The sequence below is a fragment of the Oratosquilla oratoria genome, chromosome 35 (assembly GCF_046742065.1).
Source record: "Oratosquilla oratoria isolate Oo_2021 chromosome 35, ASM4674206v1, whole genome shotgun sequence".
Classification (NCBI taxonomy): domain Eukaryota; kingdom Metazoa; phylum Arthropoda; class Malacostraca; order Stomatopoda; family Squillidae; genus Oratosquilla; species Oratosquilla oratoria.
Genome location: NC_134811.1, coordinates 13829364 through 13846863, shown reverse-complemented (window position 1 = coordinate 13846863; position 17500 = coordinate 13829364). Strand labels below are relative to the sequence as shown.

General features: G+C 36.7%; 2 protein-coding genes across 11 annotated transcripts in view; both read right to left on the bottom strand.

Moving 5' to 3' along the window:
- Nucleotides 1-13516, bottom strand: part of LOC143018547 (uncharacterized) — a 27415-nt gene extending 13899 nt beyond the window's left edge. For 2 of the 10 annotated variants that reach the window (XM_076173994.1, XM_076173996.1), the window contains exons 1-2: nucleotides 13346-13516; nucleotides 12082-12167 (exon numbers count right to left, since the gene is read on the bottom strand). Coding sequence is in view for 4 of the 10 variants with exons in the window: in XM_076173999.1 (XP_076030114.1) it covers nucleotides 4413-5366 (954 nt within the window). In the remaining 6 variants the exon portion in view is untranslated. The other 8 variants (XM_076173995.1, XM_076173998.1, XM_076173999.1 and 5 more) reach the window with 7 other exon arrangements.
- The window catches only part of LOC143018549 (uncharacterized), a 536469-nt gene that overhangs the window by 465052 nt on the left and 53917 nt on the right, over nucleotides 1-17500 (bottom strand). The window lies entirely within an intron of this gene.

Sequence of the window (17500 nt, the reverse complement as noted above, 5' to 3'; positions counted from 1 at the left end):
TAAGCCTGATGTCAAGATGTTCAGTCTCTACATTTTTTCATTGTCTACTATGAACCCAAGTCTGTTACTGCCCACGAAAAATTAAAATATAATTAACCACCATTTCAACATTTGGTAAAATTATACAATCATTTTACTTTTAATGAAATGTACTACTAGATATGATTATAGAACATACAATGATGCAATGCATACAAGAGAAAACTAGGTATAGAAATGAGGAAGGACCATTGAGACTGGACCTAATGCTCACATCAGATCCCTAAATAGTGGACAAAATTTGATATAAAACACCAATAGGTAAAAGTGACCACATATTGGTTGAACTGGAACAAAATAAAATAAAAAAAAATACATGAAAAAAAATGAAGAATATAGAAAAGGAAGATTGATGTATGGATTTTTTTTTTTTTTTCTAAATAAGAGAATTCTTTCAAAAAGCAGACTGGGAGAGAATACACAAGGAGGAAACAACAGTGGAAGAGAAATGGAATATTTTGACAAAAAATTATAAAAGAGTGAAAAAGTCAAGCAAAAGAAAGAAAAAGAATATATAAAGAGTTGGTACAGCAAAAGTTGTAGGGAGTTAAAAGACAAATGGGATAAAGCTTGGATAAAATGGAAAAAAGACAAAAGACCTGAAAAATGGAAAATATATACTAGTTATAGAAATGAATATGTACAAGTGTGCAAAGAAAAGAGAAAATACAAAAAAAGATGTCATAGAAAAATAAAAAAGATCAACCAAAACTATTTTACAGATTTGTAAACAACAAACTGAAAAACAAACAAGAATTAGAGAAACTACAACAAGGAGAAGTTGAATACACAGAGGAAATACAAATGGCAGAAATTATGAACAAGCATTTTAAATTGGTGTTAACAAGGGAGAACATATAACCTAGAGATATCGAGTGGGAGGAGAAAGTCCCCCCTATGAAAGAGATAGAAGTAACAAGGAATGAAATAATGAATCACTTGAGCAATCTTGATGTCAGAAAATCACATGGACCAGATGAAATGGCAAACTGGATTTTGAGAGAAAACAGGAGTGTACCAACAGACAAAATACATAGTCTAATAAGCAGTTCATTGAAAGAGGGAAAAGTTCCAGAAGATTGGAAAAGAGCAAATATAGTAACAATATATAATGGGGGAAACAAGAAGACCCTACTAACTATAGACCGGTCTCTCTTATAGCTAATATTTGTGAAAGAATTATTAAAATTAGATGGGCAAGGCATTTAGAAAAAAACAATGTACTAAATCCAAGGCAATTTGGATTTAGACAAGGGCAGTCATGTGTCACAAACTTAATGTGTTTTTATTCAAGGCTAATAGATGTTATACAAAAGATGGATGGGCTGATTGTGCATTTCTCGACCTGAAAAAAGCTTTTGATAAAGTGCCACTTAATGAAGTTGCTAAAGATTTTAGAAATTGCAGGAGGAATACAGGGCAAACTGCTGAAGTGGATGAAAGACTTCTTGCATGAAAGAAAAATGAGAGTGGTAATAATAGACAAACACTCTAATTGGGATGAAGTGATAAGTGGAGTTCCACAAGGAAGTTTTGGCCCCAATAATGTTTACTATATATATTAATGATATGGATAAAGGAATTGAAAGTTATATGAGCTTCTTTATGGATGATACAAAATTGTTGAAAAAAGTGAACACTGAAGATTGTGAGTCACTACAGAGTGATCTCAATAAAGTATGGCAATGGAGTAGGAAGTGGGAGATGGAATTCAATATTAAGAAGTGTAGTATAATGGAATTTGGAAGAAGCAAAAAAAAAAGAATAGTGGGATCATATAAATTGGGAGAGGAAGAAATTAAAAAAGTAGAAAATGAGAATGACCTGGGAGTCATTATTATGAATAATATGTCTCCTGAGAAACATTAAAAACAAAATTTTTGGAGAAACTTATAATTTAATAAGAACAATCAAATTGGCATTTACATACCTGGACGAAGAAATGGTGAAGAAAATAATAATCACTTTGATAAGACCAAGATTGGAGTATGCAGCGACAACATGGTCACCAAGTACAAAAAATGTATAACAAAGCTTGAAAGAATACAAATAGCGATTCCAAAATCGGGACCAACACTCTCAGAACTATCGTATGACGAGAGACTAGCAAAACTTGAGCTACAGACATTAGAGCAAAGAAGAGAGAGAGGAGACTTGATAACTATTTATAGAATCATGAAAGGCATAGAAACTATTGATAGAGAGGATCTAATAAAATGGGATAGTAGAAATACAAGAGGACACAGAAAGAAAATCTAGAAAGACAGTTATAGAAAAGACCTGAAAAAGAACAGCTTTCCCCACAGGGTAATAGATGTTTGGTACAAAAAAATGTATAACAAAACTTGAAAGAATACAAATAGCAATTACAAAATTGGCACCAACACTCTAAGAACTATCATATGAAGGGAGACTAGCAAAACTTGAGCTACAGACATTAGAGCAAAGAAGAGAGAGAGGAGACTTGATAACTATAGAATCATGAAAGGCATAGAAACTATTGATAGAGACGATCTAATAAAATGGGATAGTAGAAATACAAGAGGACACAGAACGAAAATCAAGAAAGACACTTATAGAAGAGACTTGAAAAAAGACAGCTTTCCCCACAGGGTAATAGATGTTTGGAATAAGTTAGATGAGAGAGTGGTGTGTGCAAAAGCAATACACGAATTTAAAAACAGTCTAGATAAAACAAGATATGAAGATGGGCCACCACAAGCATAGCTCCCCTTCCTGTATAATACAACTAGGTAAATACACACACACACACACATATATATCATATATATATATATATATATATATATATAGGTATGCTCAGTGTCATGATGCTTTTTCTCTATCTATAATACATTGGGATATATTTCCTTTGTAACTGGTGATTTTCTGTGTGAAGTTATGACTAAACTATCCACAATTGTCAGCATAACATGTAGATATTTGGAAACTCACACCAACCCCATCCCCTCTTCTCATTTGTTTATTAAAATACAAAGTCACAATAGGTTTTCATCCTTGAATTTGCAGAAAGAAGTGTCTCTTTCTTCAGTACTTATCTTCTCACTCAATAACCAAGCAGTAACACATTAACAAGTTAGTAACATTACAATAGTTTCATGTCACAGGTATGGGTTAAAACAGCAAGTGGTGGTGAGCATAGCCTGTATGGCATGTGATTAGGTATTGTAACAAAACAGTATTTCAATTTTGTCCTATTTATTGTTAAGTTTAACAATACTAATGAATGATGATACAATCATTCATTCATCTGTTTGCTTACTTATCCATTTCATTTCTTTTATACAGATCAAGTGGCAGTCCACTAATTCTACAACATAGTAGATTCAAGCTTAAATTGGACCATTTCCAACAAATTAATATGTGCTGAACTGAATCTATATCTTCTGGTACTATAAAAAAAAACATTCACTAAACTACTCCACTAGTGTATGACTTTACCACAGCATTGTCAAATTATAATTTCATACAGTACTTGTTCACACAGAACACCTGTGTTGAAACAATTTAATAGGTAATACATACAGCATATAAAAAAAGGAGTATATCACATTCATTTCCACTTCAAATGCTATAGGTCTAAGTTTGAATCAAATAACTATCTCCCCACCCAGCTCCAGTCTTCAGTGAGAAATGTAAAAGGCAATGTCACTCTAGAAAAGTTTCTCTCTTGCCTAAGTTATATTAAGTTATATGACATTGGAAAACATCTTTCAAAAAGATGCATTGCACAAGTCACACTGGAAAGACTACTCTCCCGTATTGTCATTATAAGCCAATTGATATTACTACCTCATGAGAAAGCTGCATTACACACACCATGTGCTATTTCAGAACAACTTTTCATGAGAATGCTACATGTCACAGGTCATGCTGCTGGAAACACCCTTCTTAAGTGTGAGTCATCATGTGATAAACTTTCATGAGAAAGCTGCATCACATAGGTCATATTGAAAAGGCATCTTCCCAGTGTGAGTCACCATGTGATCTTTAAGAAGACTAGTGAAAAATCTGCATTACACCGGTCACACTGGAAAGGTTTATCCTGTGTGGGTCATGTGAAATTTGAGATTACACTTTAGTGAGAAGGATGCATTGCACAGGTCACACTGGCAAGTCTTCTCTCCTGTGTAAGTCATCATGAGAGATTTGTCATCACCCTTTTGTGAGAAAGCTGAATGGCACAGGTCACATTGGAAAGGCTTCACTCCTGTATGGGTCATCACGTGTTTCATATTCCTCTTTTGTTAGAAAGATGCATCACACAAGTCACATTGGAAAGACTTTGCTCCTGTGTCACCACATGATGTTTCAGATCACTGTCATGAGAAAACTGTATCACACAGATCACACTAGCAAGGCTTTCCTCCTGTATGGGTCATTACATGACTTTTGAGATCACTTTTCCTTGCAAAAGCTTTATCACACACAGCACACTTGAATGGCTTCTCTCCAGTGTGGGTCACCATGTGACATTTGAGATCACCTTTCCGTGCGAAAGCTGCATCGCACAATTCACAATGGAATGGTTTCTCTCCAGTGTGTGTCATCACATGATTTTTCAGAGTACTCTTTTGTGAGAAAGCTGCATCACAAAGGTCACATGGGAAAGGTTTCTTTCCTGTGTGGGCTATCACATGATTGTTCAATGTACTCTTTTGTGAGAAAGATGCATCGCACAGGTTACATTTGAAAGGTTTCTCTCCTGTGTGAACTGTCATGTGAGATATGAGAGAAACCTTTTGTGAGAAAGCTAAATCGCACAGGTCACACTGGAAAGGCTTCTCTCCAGTGTGGATCATTATGTGACGTTTGAGACCACCCTCTTGTGAGAAAACAGAATCGCACAGACCACAATGGAAAGATTTCTCTCCTGTGTGGGTCACTGCATGACGTCTAAGATCACTCTTTCGTAAGAAAGCAGCATTGCACCGGTCACACTGGAAAGACTTCTTTCCTGTGTGGGTCATCACATGACGTTTAAAATCACTCTTCCGGGAGAAAGCTGAACTGCACAGGTCACACTGGAATGGCTTCTCTCCACTGTGGGTAATCATGTGATGTTTCAGACTTCTCTTTTCTGAAAATGCTGCATCACATATGTCACAATGGAAAGGCTTCTCTCCTGTGTGGGTTCTCAAGTGAGTTTTGAGGTTTTGCTTTCGTGAGAAAGCTGCATTGCACAGGTCACATGGAAAAGGCTTCTCTCCTGTTTGAGTCATCATACGAGTTGTGAGAGAGCCTTTTTGTGAGCAACCTGCATTGCACGGGTCACTTTGGATAGGCTTCTCTCCAGTGTGATTCATTATGTGATGTTTGAGAACGCCCTTTTAAGAGAAAACAGAATTGCATAGATCACACTGGAAAGAACTCTCTCCTGTGTGGGTCATCATGTGACATTTCAGATTACACTTTTGTAAGAAAGCTGCATCACACTGGTCACACTGGAATTGTTTCTCTTCAATGTGGGTCATCTCATGACAGCTGAGATCACCCTTCTTTGAGAAAGCTTCGTTGCACAGGTCACACTAGAATGGCTTCTCTCCAGCGTGGGTTATCATGTGATGTTTGAGAATACCCTTACTTGAGAAAGCTACATAACACAGGTCACATTGGAAAGGCTTCTCTCTTAAGGGTCATTGCATGATATTTAAGATGACACACAAGATAGCTGTGCCAAAGAAGTCACAATGAATCCTCTTTGTTGTGTGACAAACATATGGAATCTACTGATAGTTCTTCCAAAGAATTGTTGATAGTTACCCTCATCCTGGAAAAAAAAATTAATTATAAAATTGACATCCAACTCTTTAAGAGTGTGTAATAACAGGGTTATGGAAGTTTTGTACATCATTTCATAATGAAGTTCCTTTGTACATAAACAGACCCATTGTACAAACTATCACCTAATATAAAATAGGCAATTACTAACAGATATGGATATATTGCATTCTATTTTTCATTAGAAATGTGCTGAAAATCATACAACACCACAACCAGAATGACTAAAATTTTGCTACAGCTTTTTCATCTGGCCACACATTTGGAGGGGGGAATGGCCCAGCTGGCCACAGTAATCATATTTCAATATAACTCCATAACACAATCCATGTTTGGACTCAAGACCTGAATCTAATCATGAACTACTCTAGCAAAGTTTATTCAGTTCACCTCACTCATCTGACCAATATAAGTAGTGCGAGTCACATTAACCTCTTGAATACAATGACGCCTATGTACGTGTCAAGAGCCGCAAGTGGATACAAGGATACCAGCATCATTTTCTAATTATATTTATCTTTTAGTTGTAGCTGAGTGATCACCGTATTCTGTGAACAGGCTTGATCATGTTTTCTGTGACATATTCATTCAAGGTGAAAAACAAAAAGTATAACAGCAGTAATATTTGACTAGTATTGAAGAGGTCAAGACACACTGGTAAATGGTGAACCTGCGTTATTATCTTAGCAAAATGTAATAAATAATAGTGATGTAAGAAAATGTAGAGGTACTAGCCATATTTTTTTTTTGTTACATTTAGTAAAATACGTTTGACTGATGAAAAAAATATCAGAAATACCAGCTAAAAAAAAATCTTAACAATTATGACATATTCAGGCAGAAACAGCTATCAAAGGCATAGTACCAGTAAATGTGGAAGTAGTGATATGACAATGTATAATGGGACAACTAGTGCTTTAACATTTTCAACCTATAGGTTGTTGAAACACAGCTGCATTATATACACAAATCTGGTCATCTTTCAAGAAGCCTGTGACATCTCTCAACTGGCTGTGACGTTTTTATGATAATACTGGCTTTTTTTTTAATTGTCTTTGTGGAAACTATTTGACATTATTATCTCAGTTTAGGTGTCCCTACCTACCAATATCAACCAATATAAAGTTGGATGTTCTTCAAGTTTTGGTCTCGTATGAGTATTTCCCACAATACACTCCTTCCTCTATTTACGAACTAGTTATGTTCTTGAAAAACCATTCGTATATCGAATATACTTAAATTGAGCAGCCAAGCCAAACAAATTTGCGATGTCCTTCACTCTCATTCCTTCGTCACTTTTCTTTAACACAGACAATTTAGTATCTAGAGATATTGCTTTCCTAGCCCTCTTAGGCTTGTCACCATCCTTAATAGGGCTTCCTGGACACTTAGGAGGCATAATGTCACTTGAAATAATGCTAATAATCCACGATTAACCGACACCGAGTGAGTAGACCGAGCAGTACACGGCGTTGTTTTGAAAACAATAACAAACTTATGTATCTATTTTCACTTTTATTTCTTTTACCTGGACATATGGCAGTTTTTTTTTTAATATTTATGATGTAAAAATAATTATTTTTAATATTCATGATTTAAAAATACAGTAATCTTTTTCAACAGGATTTTATTCGTTATGGCGAATTTTTGGTTCGTATTTCAATTTTTGGGACAATTTTTTTGTTCGTTATAGCGAAAATTCGTATATGGAGCGTTCTTAAATCGAGGGAGGAGTGTAGTGTTTTTCAAATGGACGCTCCCCATATATACTTTATACAAGAACATAATAGTACATACATATGTGTTATTGCCTGCATTTATATCCAGTATGCTGGGAGAGTTCATTTGGTAACTGTGTTTGTTTACATTGTACCTAAACAATATGAATGGGTAGGAGCACACACCATTATAATGACCAGTTTACAGTTTTCAGAATTTCCACTACATCTATGAAGTTCATACGTCTGTGTATAGATATGATATTGATATGACCAATTGAATAATCAGTGACCAATACTAAAGGCAGTCACGTGGTGGTTCATGGTGAGTCGTGTAGAAACACAGATGGGTGGCAGAGTCCAAGCATACAACCACCTTTCACCCATCCCACACCCTTTGCTTAGTTGCGAGTCCAAATTCTCTACCTCTCTCCAGTTCCCAGCAGTGACTGATTTTATTACCTTCCCCAACAGTCCAAGCACATATGTCAAAGATGATGGATTTGGCCACAGCCATGCACCTCTTGATATAGACTCATCACCCTCCCTTCTTCTTTATGGTAAAATTTCTGCAGAGGTCCACCACAAGGATGTCAGATATTAGTTTCATAGTGTGATTCATGTGAGTCTGATCATGACTTTCAACCACTACTCTTGTTTTCGATTTATCAGAGGACTCTCCCACCAGTTAATTTTGGTAGAAATAGCACCAAAAGCCTACGGATAAATCTATAAAATAATTATTTCAGATAATCTTGGATGAAAAGTACATTACCCTATCAACCTAATCTAACCTGTCACCACCTATATCTACATATGGTTGGGTTAATTTAGACTCATCATCTCCCCACCACCAGCAAATATTACTTCATTCCATCCAAATATCTGGACATTTCTTTAAGTATTGAAAAGGGGGCAAACACTGACCATCAACCAAATACCTGCATGACATCCAGCATTACTTGCAAGACAACTATCATTTTAACAGAATCCCTTCAAAGTCCAGCATAGGATGGAGAGCTATATGCATAAATTGCAACCTTGAGTAACAAGATATAGTATTCAATATTAAGACTGAAATACCAGAGAAAAATGTCAGTAGCTCCAAACTGAACTATCACATGAGGATTTGGATGATCCAGGTAAGATTGAAAATTACTAATTACCCTTGTTGAATTACTCCAAGTTCACTTTTCAATTTTTTTTTCTTTATTCATGTGCTTCTTGAAGGAGCAAGAGGCTGACAACCCTACTCTTCTATGAAGTTCTCATGAGAAACCAAGCACTACTGTACCATGCTATATCTATTGTGTCAGTATTATGATAAGTAGAAGTTGTCTCCTATCAACTTGGTTTTTATTCAGAAATTGTACCTACTGCATCAACATCAACACCACTGACTAAAAAGTGACTCAAAAAAGTGTTGTAACTCCAACATCACAGAAAGGGAATCGAACTTCTGTAACAAGTTATTCAGAGCATAAAGCAACAACTTTGGACTCGTTCATTACCAAAACAACTTCATAAGAAAAAGGAAACCTTCATGAAGAAGTTGCTAAAATGGTCTTTACAACCAACTCTTCATTTAAGACAGGGTAGAAAATCCTCAGTTTTGTATAATGGTTGAGAAGATGAGGCCAGGATACACTCCAACAAGAATTGCAGACAAATAACTACCCATGATATATAAAAAAGAATATGCAGTGTGCCACAGATCTGAAGGATGAAACTGTACGTCTTTCTTTAGATAAATGGTCTAACATTCACAATGAACCTATTATGTGTTACTGTGACAACCTCTAAATTATTTATATATGTAGTAGATACAATTGACACAAGTAGCCTGCCTCATACTGTTGAATATCTTGAAGAGCTCTCATAATGAAAAATAAAAATGTATAGAACTTGGTTGCCATGTTGGTAGTGTCATGACAGATAATGCAGCTTGTAATGGTGGCAGAGAATATTCTTTGTGTGTTGTACATACATATTTGTAATACTGTTTATTTATTATTATACATTTTATATATTATTGTGAGAACCAAGTGTTCATTTAAGCGTATATGTTTTTCCCGCCAAGTCTGAGCTTCTTGGCGTCAGTCTTGGTTCGGCTTACAAAGCGACTGCACCCTTGTCTTAGTAGTGCTTTATCCCATTGAGAAATATAGTATCTTACATTGTTATTTAGTTTATTTAGCCACACCCAGTACATATGGTGGCAGCGGAATGTCAACAAAATCAGAAAACTGTTAGAATAAGAAAATAAACTGAAGTTAGTGACCTATGGCTGTACTGCACACATTCTAAATCTGACTCATGAACATGAAATTGCAGATATTAAAGATAATGTGGTGTATGTAGTAAAATACTTTGAAATGATCACTACACTTCTGCAAGATACCCGCAGGTAGGTGGGGGATGTCTTCTTATGTCTCAAGATATAAGATTTTACCTAATTGTCGTATACAGGAAAGGAGCAACGCTCATTGGGTCTCATCTTCTATTCTCTAATTTTCTAACATACCTAGACTCAAATGCATGTATGGTTCCAAGTTAATCTATATCTTTGATTTCAAATTATCATATTTAGATTTGAACTCATGTGTGACTGTCTGAAGATTTACATACAGAATTGGCCAGCTCTCATGAAAATTTGTGAAGTTGATAGAGAATAGATTGATGAGTTAGACAAGGTTATAGTCGAATCCTCATGATGGCTTGATATAGGTTCTTCCCCTCAAATACAAAACACAATTCTGACTGCATAGGGACATTGCCTGGCGGACCACGGAACCACTAGAGGAGACCTCATGGGATGGCATTTTTGATGGCTTGGCAAGAAAGAGGCTGGGAAGTGGAAGATAGAGCATATAAGAAATAAGTAAACATGAATGAAAGGAGGGTGTAAAAGATAAATGTGTACAAAAGGCAGAATGTCTGGGAAGATTCTTCTGGGGTGAACCCAGCAACAAGAGTGGTAGGCTTAGCCCAGTTAAGGCGGCCATGTCTGCCAGCCAGGGACTGAGACCAGTTAGGGAGCTCCACCAATACCACAGTAAAAGGAAACAAAAAGGTAAAAGAAAAATTACTTCCTGAGGTACATAAAAAATTGGTGAAGTAACAAGTGCCCCTGGTGAAGCTGTGGGAACACAACCAATCAAAAAGCACAAAGCACCCCTTCAGTTCTGGAAATGTTCTTCTCTGGTGTCATTCTAAAAACCAAGGTTCCTTCACCTAGCGATGCAAAATTTTTGTTCTCCAGAGAAGGGACATGTGTAATGCCCACATTCCTCATATTCCTTTATATTATTCAAGATTAGTGGATAGGATGCCTGAGAGAAATTTCAACACATACTGGCAACACATAAAAATACATCCAACCACCCAAATGTAAGTAAACCCTCCTTCAATTTTTGTATGTGCCCCTTTTTCCCCCTACTCCCTTCATTGCTTGTGCGAATCCTCTTTTCCCCCATTCCTCTATGCCAAACTAGACCCATGGGAGAGAGTGTAGTTACTAGTTGCCCATTGATGGTCTTGTGATATCTTAATTTGAAGTGCATTTATATATATTTTTTATGTGTATCTTTAGTCATATTGTTGGGAAAGGGAATGGATTGGCAAGTTAGTTTGAAGTAAGACAAGCCCTCTGAAGTGATTAATAATTCCAATCATGCTACCTATTAAGCTTAAGGATTTGGTAACGTATATAGAACAAACTATATTAAATTCCCCTTACAACCCAATACTGTATTTGGAAATCATTGATGTTCAAATAAGGGAAGGAAACATTTTTTTTTTTTCTTAATAATAATAATAATAATAATATCCCCCTTGACTCCAATCTGGTGTGGAGCACCACAGTCATACCACAAGCACCGAGACAAAGAGTATTAGAAAGAAATTCATGCAAATCATCAAGGTATTGCAAGATCTAAAGCCACTGGGTGTCACATGAAGAATTGTCACCCGAGAATGCCCACATGAAGACTCATCACCCCATGAGATCCCATCTGAAGAAATATCACGCCAGTAGGCCAAATAAAGATTAGGTTAGGTTGAATGAGGGTTTTACTTATTGTCATCAACTTTACAACTGAAGAATCATAAACCTAGGATGGCACACATGTAGAATTGTCACCCTAGAAAAGCCTACATAAAGAACTGTCAGCCTGTTAAAGTCTGGGGGGACAATTCTTCATGTGATCCGCCACTGCTAGATCATTTGTATGGTGACCAAGGGTGGGCAGTGACTAAATTTTTTTATAAAGAAATGTGTACAGGGTGCAGTATCGCAGAATGAACCAGCAAGGTTCCATTGACATCCATGCAAATATCCCAAATATCCATGGCAAAGGTTACACATAGATTATGCATATCCATATTTAGGCCATTCCTACTTTATTGCAGTAGATGCTTATAGTAAGAAGCCTGAATATTTCCAACACATTCCACTACGGCTTAACATCAATGGCAAAGATTACACATAGATTATGCAGGTCTATATCTAGGTCATTCTTACTTGATTATTGTAGTAGATGCTTATAGTAAGTGGCCTGAAGTAATTCCAACATAGTCCAATACAGCTTTAACCTCATCCATCCTTCCCTTCAAGGAAAAAAAAGCTTAGTACAGAAGTGAATGATCCCATGGAGTATTCTAATAAAAAAGTTTCCTTCATTTGTTACAGTCATCATGAAATTTCAAGCCAAATCATCTTTTTTGCATTCAAGTTTACTGATTCTGTGACCAAATCTGTCAGCTGTTGAATGGTGGAAGTCACAATCTAATGTACTGGATGATGATATAGGTCAATTTATAGTTTCACCCAACCAACGACTTTCTCCAGAAACCCATAAGCCACATAGGAAAATCGTTGGTTGGGTGAAACTATAAATTGTCCAGTGATATAATTTCAGCAACACAGCAGCTATTATCTGCTGTGGCTTCTTAATCAGGAGTTCAGTTTTTTCAAGTTATGGTATTGTACATTCAAAATTAAGGAACTGATTAGGGATAGGAATTTTTTTTTTATTTTTGCTTAAAATCATGAAAGCAGAAAATATGTACCGTATATTTTTTCAATCTCATTTTTTATTAACTATCAAAGAACTGCATTTTTTTCAAAGACTGCTTTGATTTTCCAGTATAGATTTAACATTTTTTTGGTTGAATACTGGCTATTACAATTTTCTTTTTGTATCCAGTAATTCAAGAAAGTACAAGTAACAAGTTCCTTATAAGATAATTCATAATAAGTAATCCTCTTTGATTTATGATTTTTATTAGAATGTGAAATTCTTCATCATTGTAAAGTTAAAAGTGCTTTTGTATTCTACTTCTCAGAAATTAAAAAAGTGTATTCAATTTTCTCCTTTCTTATATACAGTTTTGGTTAGAAGTAAAACTTTAATTTAATGATTTACAAAAACCATTTCATTAAAATCTTCATTCTTAAGTTATCACTGACTATATTACCTTTAGAGTTTAGTATTGGCCATTAGGTACCCCGAAGGCCAATAATACCACATAACAACTAATACTAACAAAGGTTAGATGCTGTAGTGGTGTTAGTGTACAGGTTGCAGCCCCTATGCAATGACTCGTAACTAATATGACATGGACTTGTGGAATGAATTTAATTTTTTTATTCACAAGACTATTTTTAATAAGTGCAAAGCGAATTCAAAGGTTAGGCAGTGAACTTATTTCTAGCTCTACGTGCCGAGGACCAGATGAAGCCTCCCACCTTACGAAAGTAAGCTAAAAGGATACACATTACTTACTTATGTTTACTTATGTTGTTACTGAACGCAGGCCATTAGGCCTCTATATCCAAATATTTGTTTATCATTTTTCTGGTGACAATTAGTATCAAGGTGCTCGTTGTCATCTCCGTCCTCTGAATCTATCAAAACGATTACGGCGTCGAACAGAGTCGATGCGACTTTGTTCTCTTGTGCATACTGCATAGCTTTTAGCAACGTTTTGTTATTGTTTTCAGCCAAGAATTTTTTGTATTACATGGATGTATTATATTTTACAAAATATTTAATTTTCTAATGCTATATCGCGTAAGTGTGCAGTTCTAAAAAGTACACACACCTTCAACCTACTAAGGTCGATGAAAATGGCATTTGACTATTTGGATGAAGAAATGGTCAAGAAAATATTAGTTACACTGATAAGACCAAAATTGGAGTATGCTACAACACTATAGACACCCAGTACCAAAAGGAATATAAAGAAATTAGAAAGAATACAAAGAGCAACGACAAACTTACAAAGCATCAACACTATATTGACATACGAACAAAGATTGTCCAAATTGGAACTACCAACTCTGGAACAAAGAAAGAGAAAGAGGAGATCTACTGACTATTAATAGAATCATGAAAGGAATGGAAATCCTAGAGTGCCAACCTGAAGGAAGAAGACCAAGGGGAAGACCCCGCATGCGCTGGATCCTGAACATCAAGGACGCTATAGAGAAGAGAGGAAGTGATATGCAGACAATGGAAGAATAACTCCATCAGAACAGAAGAAATTGGCGTCTTTTTGCACAGCTGGACCACTGACTGGTGATACGCCTAACGAGTTTGGTGAGAAATATAGTAAAACAATCTATTGACACTACTAATAATTTGCGGTACTTATAGTTTTGGTTTAAATTGATTAGAATAAGAGCTAGCTGACTACATAGGTAAGAACACCAGTTGTAAGATTGGTGAACATCTTTGTAATATACAAAGATGTTTGTCCCAACTTTTTAAAAATTTGATACCGATGTTACTATTAACTTGTGGTATTTATATTTGGGGTTCAAAATTGAAAATACACAAAATGAGCTAGCCGATGATATAGAACTAGCCGATAATATAGGTAAGAACTAGGTAAAACTCCGCAATCACGCAAGGACGATTATTTAACATGAAACTTCTGACCTAAGCCAATGTAACCATTCTATAGAAAATTACATTTTCCAAATAAAAAAACGGAAAACATATTTGCGTTATACTGGAACAAAATCTAAAGAATTGCAGCAATGAGACCTAACCTTTTAGGACCACAATGGAAATAAATGTCAAATACTTTTGGTGCCATCCTCGCAATTTTACAAATCGTATTTTTATATCTGTGCACAGTGTGTACAATTGCAGTACAAAAAGGAAACAAACAAGACGTAGTATCAAGGAAGTGCATACCTACACAATATATCAATACAAAATTAAATATTAATTTGGTAAATTAAAGTATAAGTATATCAACATATCTTTCTTGTTGGAAATCAGTAACAAAATAACTTGCTAAAACAATGCATTACTGAACGTTTGTATTTACCTAATTGTAGTAGCCTATACATGAATATAAAAGGAGCAACGTACGCCGGTGTAGACTGTCTACATTGGTTGGAGGCATTGGAGATAAACTATTCGTGGTTCTTCTCTTTATTGTGTCGTGTGACTGGACTATGGACTACCTAGAAAATACCACCAACTAGCGCGGGATCGGTAATTGTACGAGGGGAAGAGATGTCTGTATGAAAATGAAAAGATAGTTGTGTAAGAAAGAGGGCTATTGCCACTGGGCCCTCTTAAAGAGTATTTACTGCGTGACTGGTGTTTTCCACCAAATGAGGTGACAAAGAAAATAGTGGCAGTTGCCAACAATATTTTACAGTTTACAGTTCTAAACATCTTCTGTCTATTTACAACTGTTTACATTATGGAACTGAGTATGGACACCCAGTATTTATTTTAACTCTTTATATACCTCTAAATATAAGTGATGAATTACGTTAACTGCTACCGTATGGCAACATTGTACGGCCGAATCCACCGGTCTCATGAGATGCAGCTGTTTCGGCGGTTCATTTACCAGGTCAAACCAACCCGACCGCGGATCGCATCACATAATTGGTGGCCCATTGCTGCTTCCAGGATCTGACAGAGTAGCTAATGCATGCGTGTGCGCGTATGCACACTAGCATAGAATGAATAGTTCACACTCAATATACGGTACAGGCATTTCTTGCAACAGATGCTTGGCTCAGCTACCAGTCACTGAGCACAGCGAAGTTGATGCCCAAAGAAAACAAAAATATAAGAATTTGTATACTTGCGAGGAAGTAGCGCCTTTGAGCTGACGAGCACTACGTTTGAATCTAGATAACACTTCTGAGACTGGAGTGGGTTTAATGTTGAATTCCTCTACGAAGGACAAGAAAATTTCCTCAGACGATGAAAAACCAACTGTATTTAATGGGCGTTTAGTCTTAGTTTAACTGATTTGGACATGCGGGGGAGGGGGGGAGTTATCCAAGTGGTTCAAATGATGCAAAGGACTTCCTAAAGTGCTCTACGAAATCACGATAAGACAGTTTCTTCAAAAAGACCAGACTAAATGACATCACCAAATAATGAGTTATTTTTTCTCTATTCTGAATGTTAGAATAGATATTTTAACTTTGTCGTCTGTGACGTTTCTACATGTTATTTCTGGTTCAACCTCGGAGAGGAACTTGTGTACAAGAATGTTCTTCCCGTTAAATCTAGGTAATGTTGCTTCATCTTTGACTATGATGATAAGATTCTGTGTTGTCATGGTGTTTTGCGTGGCAGGTGAATTACCCGAAGAGCTGTTAGAAGAAAGAGGGGACATGCCTGGCGTTTTGCAATTTAGAGCAGAGCGGCTGTGTGTACTAGGTCCGTATGTCGTGTCAGAAATAGGTTTGGACAACTTCACAAAAAAAAGTAATTACCTCATACGTGATATTGAGAACGGAAATCGTATCTACTTACCAGGGATGATGTAGTAGTTTGGCAATTGGGTTGGAGATGCAGTGGGAAAGATTCGGTGTAAAGATACACTGCTGTCAACAGAGGGAGGTATATATTCTTATGACGTGGTCAGAGCTGGTGAGAAATACGAAAATTGCCAAAATGAAGGATATATATGCATGAAAACCCCAAAAGAAGAATAGCAACAGAAATTGTATAAGAAAAATATGGGTGTACCCAGACTTTTCGTTGGAGTGGACAGTGAAAGTTGCTCTCGTGGGCGGTCCTAGGCGATGAATGGGGAGGGGCGGATGGAGGTAGTAGTTGGTGGTGGGCACGAAGCTAAATGCAGGAGTGGAGGTGGTGTTCCAGGCGATCACGACGGTTGCTACAGTCTTGTGTGGCCCAAGGTGCTGTGGCGGTAGAGAAGGTGGAGGCAGAATGCCTGTATTTGTAGTCTCTACACAGGAAGTTGCATGTGCAAGGGGCGTACGGAGGGGGAAACGGCCTGTGGGTGGTGCAACATAGGAATGATGCCGAGCGATGGGCAGCGTATTAGAACGGGATGACAAATGTAGTAGAGGAATAGTGGGAAGGGAAACTTGCCTTCGATGAGAATAGGGACGTGTCTATGTTCGGCTGGCTTCCCGAATATATCTTTCCAGCAGGTCAAATCCGCTTTGGTGCCTCGTAAGAATGTAGTGTTGAATCCCAAGGAAGGTGTAGCGTCGAATCCCAGGGAGAATGTAGCGTCGAATCCCAGGGAGAATTTAGCGTCGAATCCCAGGGAGAATGTAGCGTCGAATCCCAGGGAGAATTTAGCGTCGAATCCCACCACTGCCTCCAGAATGTAGACTAGTGTTGTTCTACAATGGTTGGAAACAATGAAGATAAAATATTCGTGGTTCTTCTCTTTATTGTGTCGCCTCGTGACTGTTTTCCACCAAAAGAAGGTAACGAAGAAAATGGTGGCGGTTTACAATTTACAATTCTAAACATCTTCTGTCTATTTACAACAATTTACATTGTGGAAGTGAGTATGGACACTCAATATTTATTTTAACGTTTTATACATATCTAAATACAGGAATAAATTAATTACATTAACCGCTATCGTAGAGCAACATTGACCGAATCCGCGGTCTGAGACGCAGCTGTTTC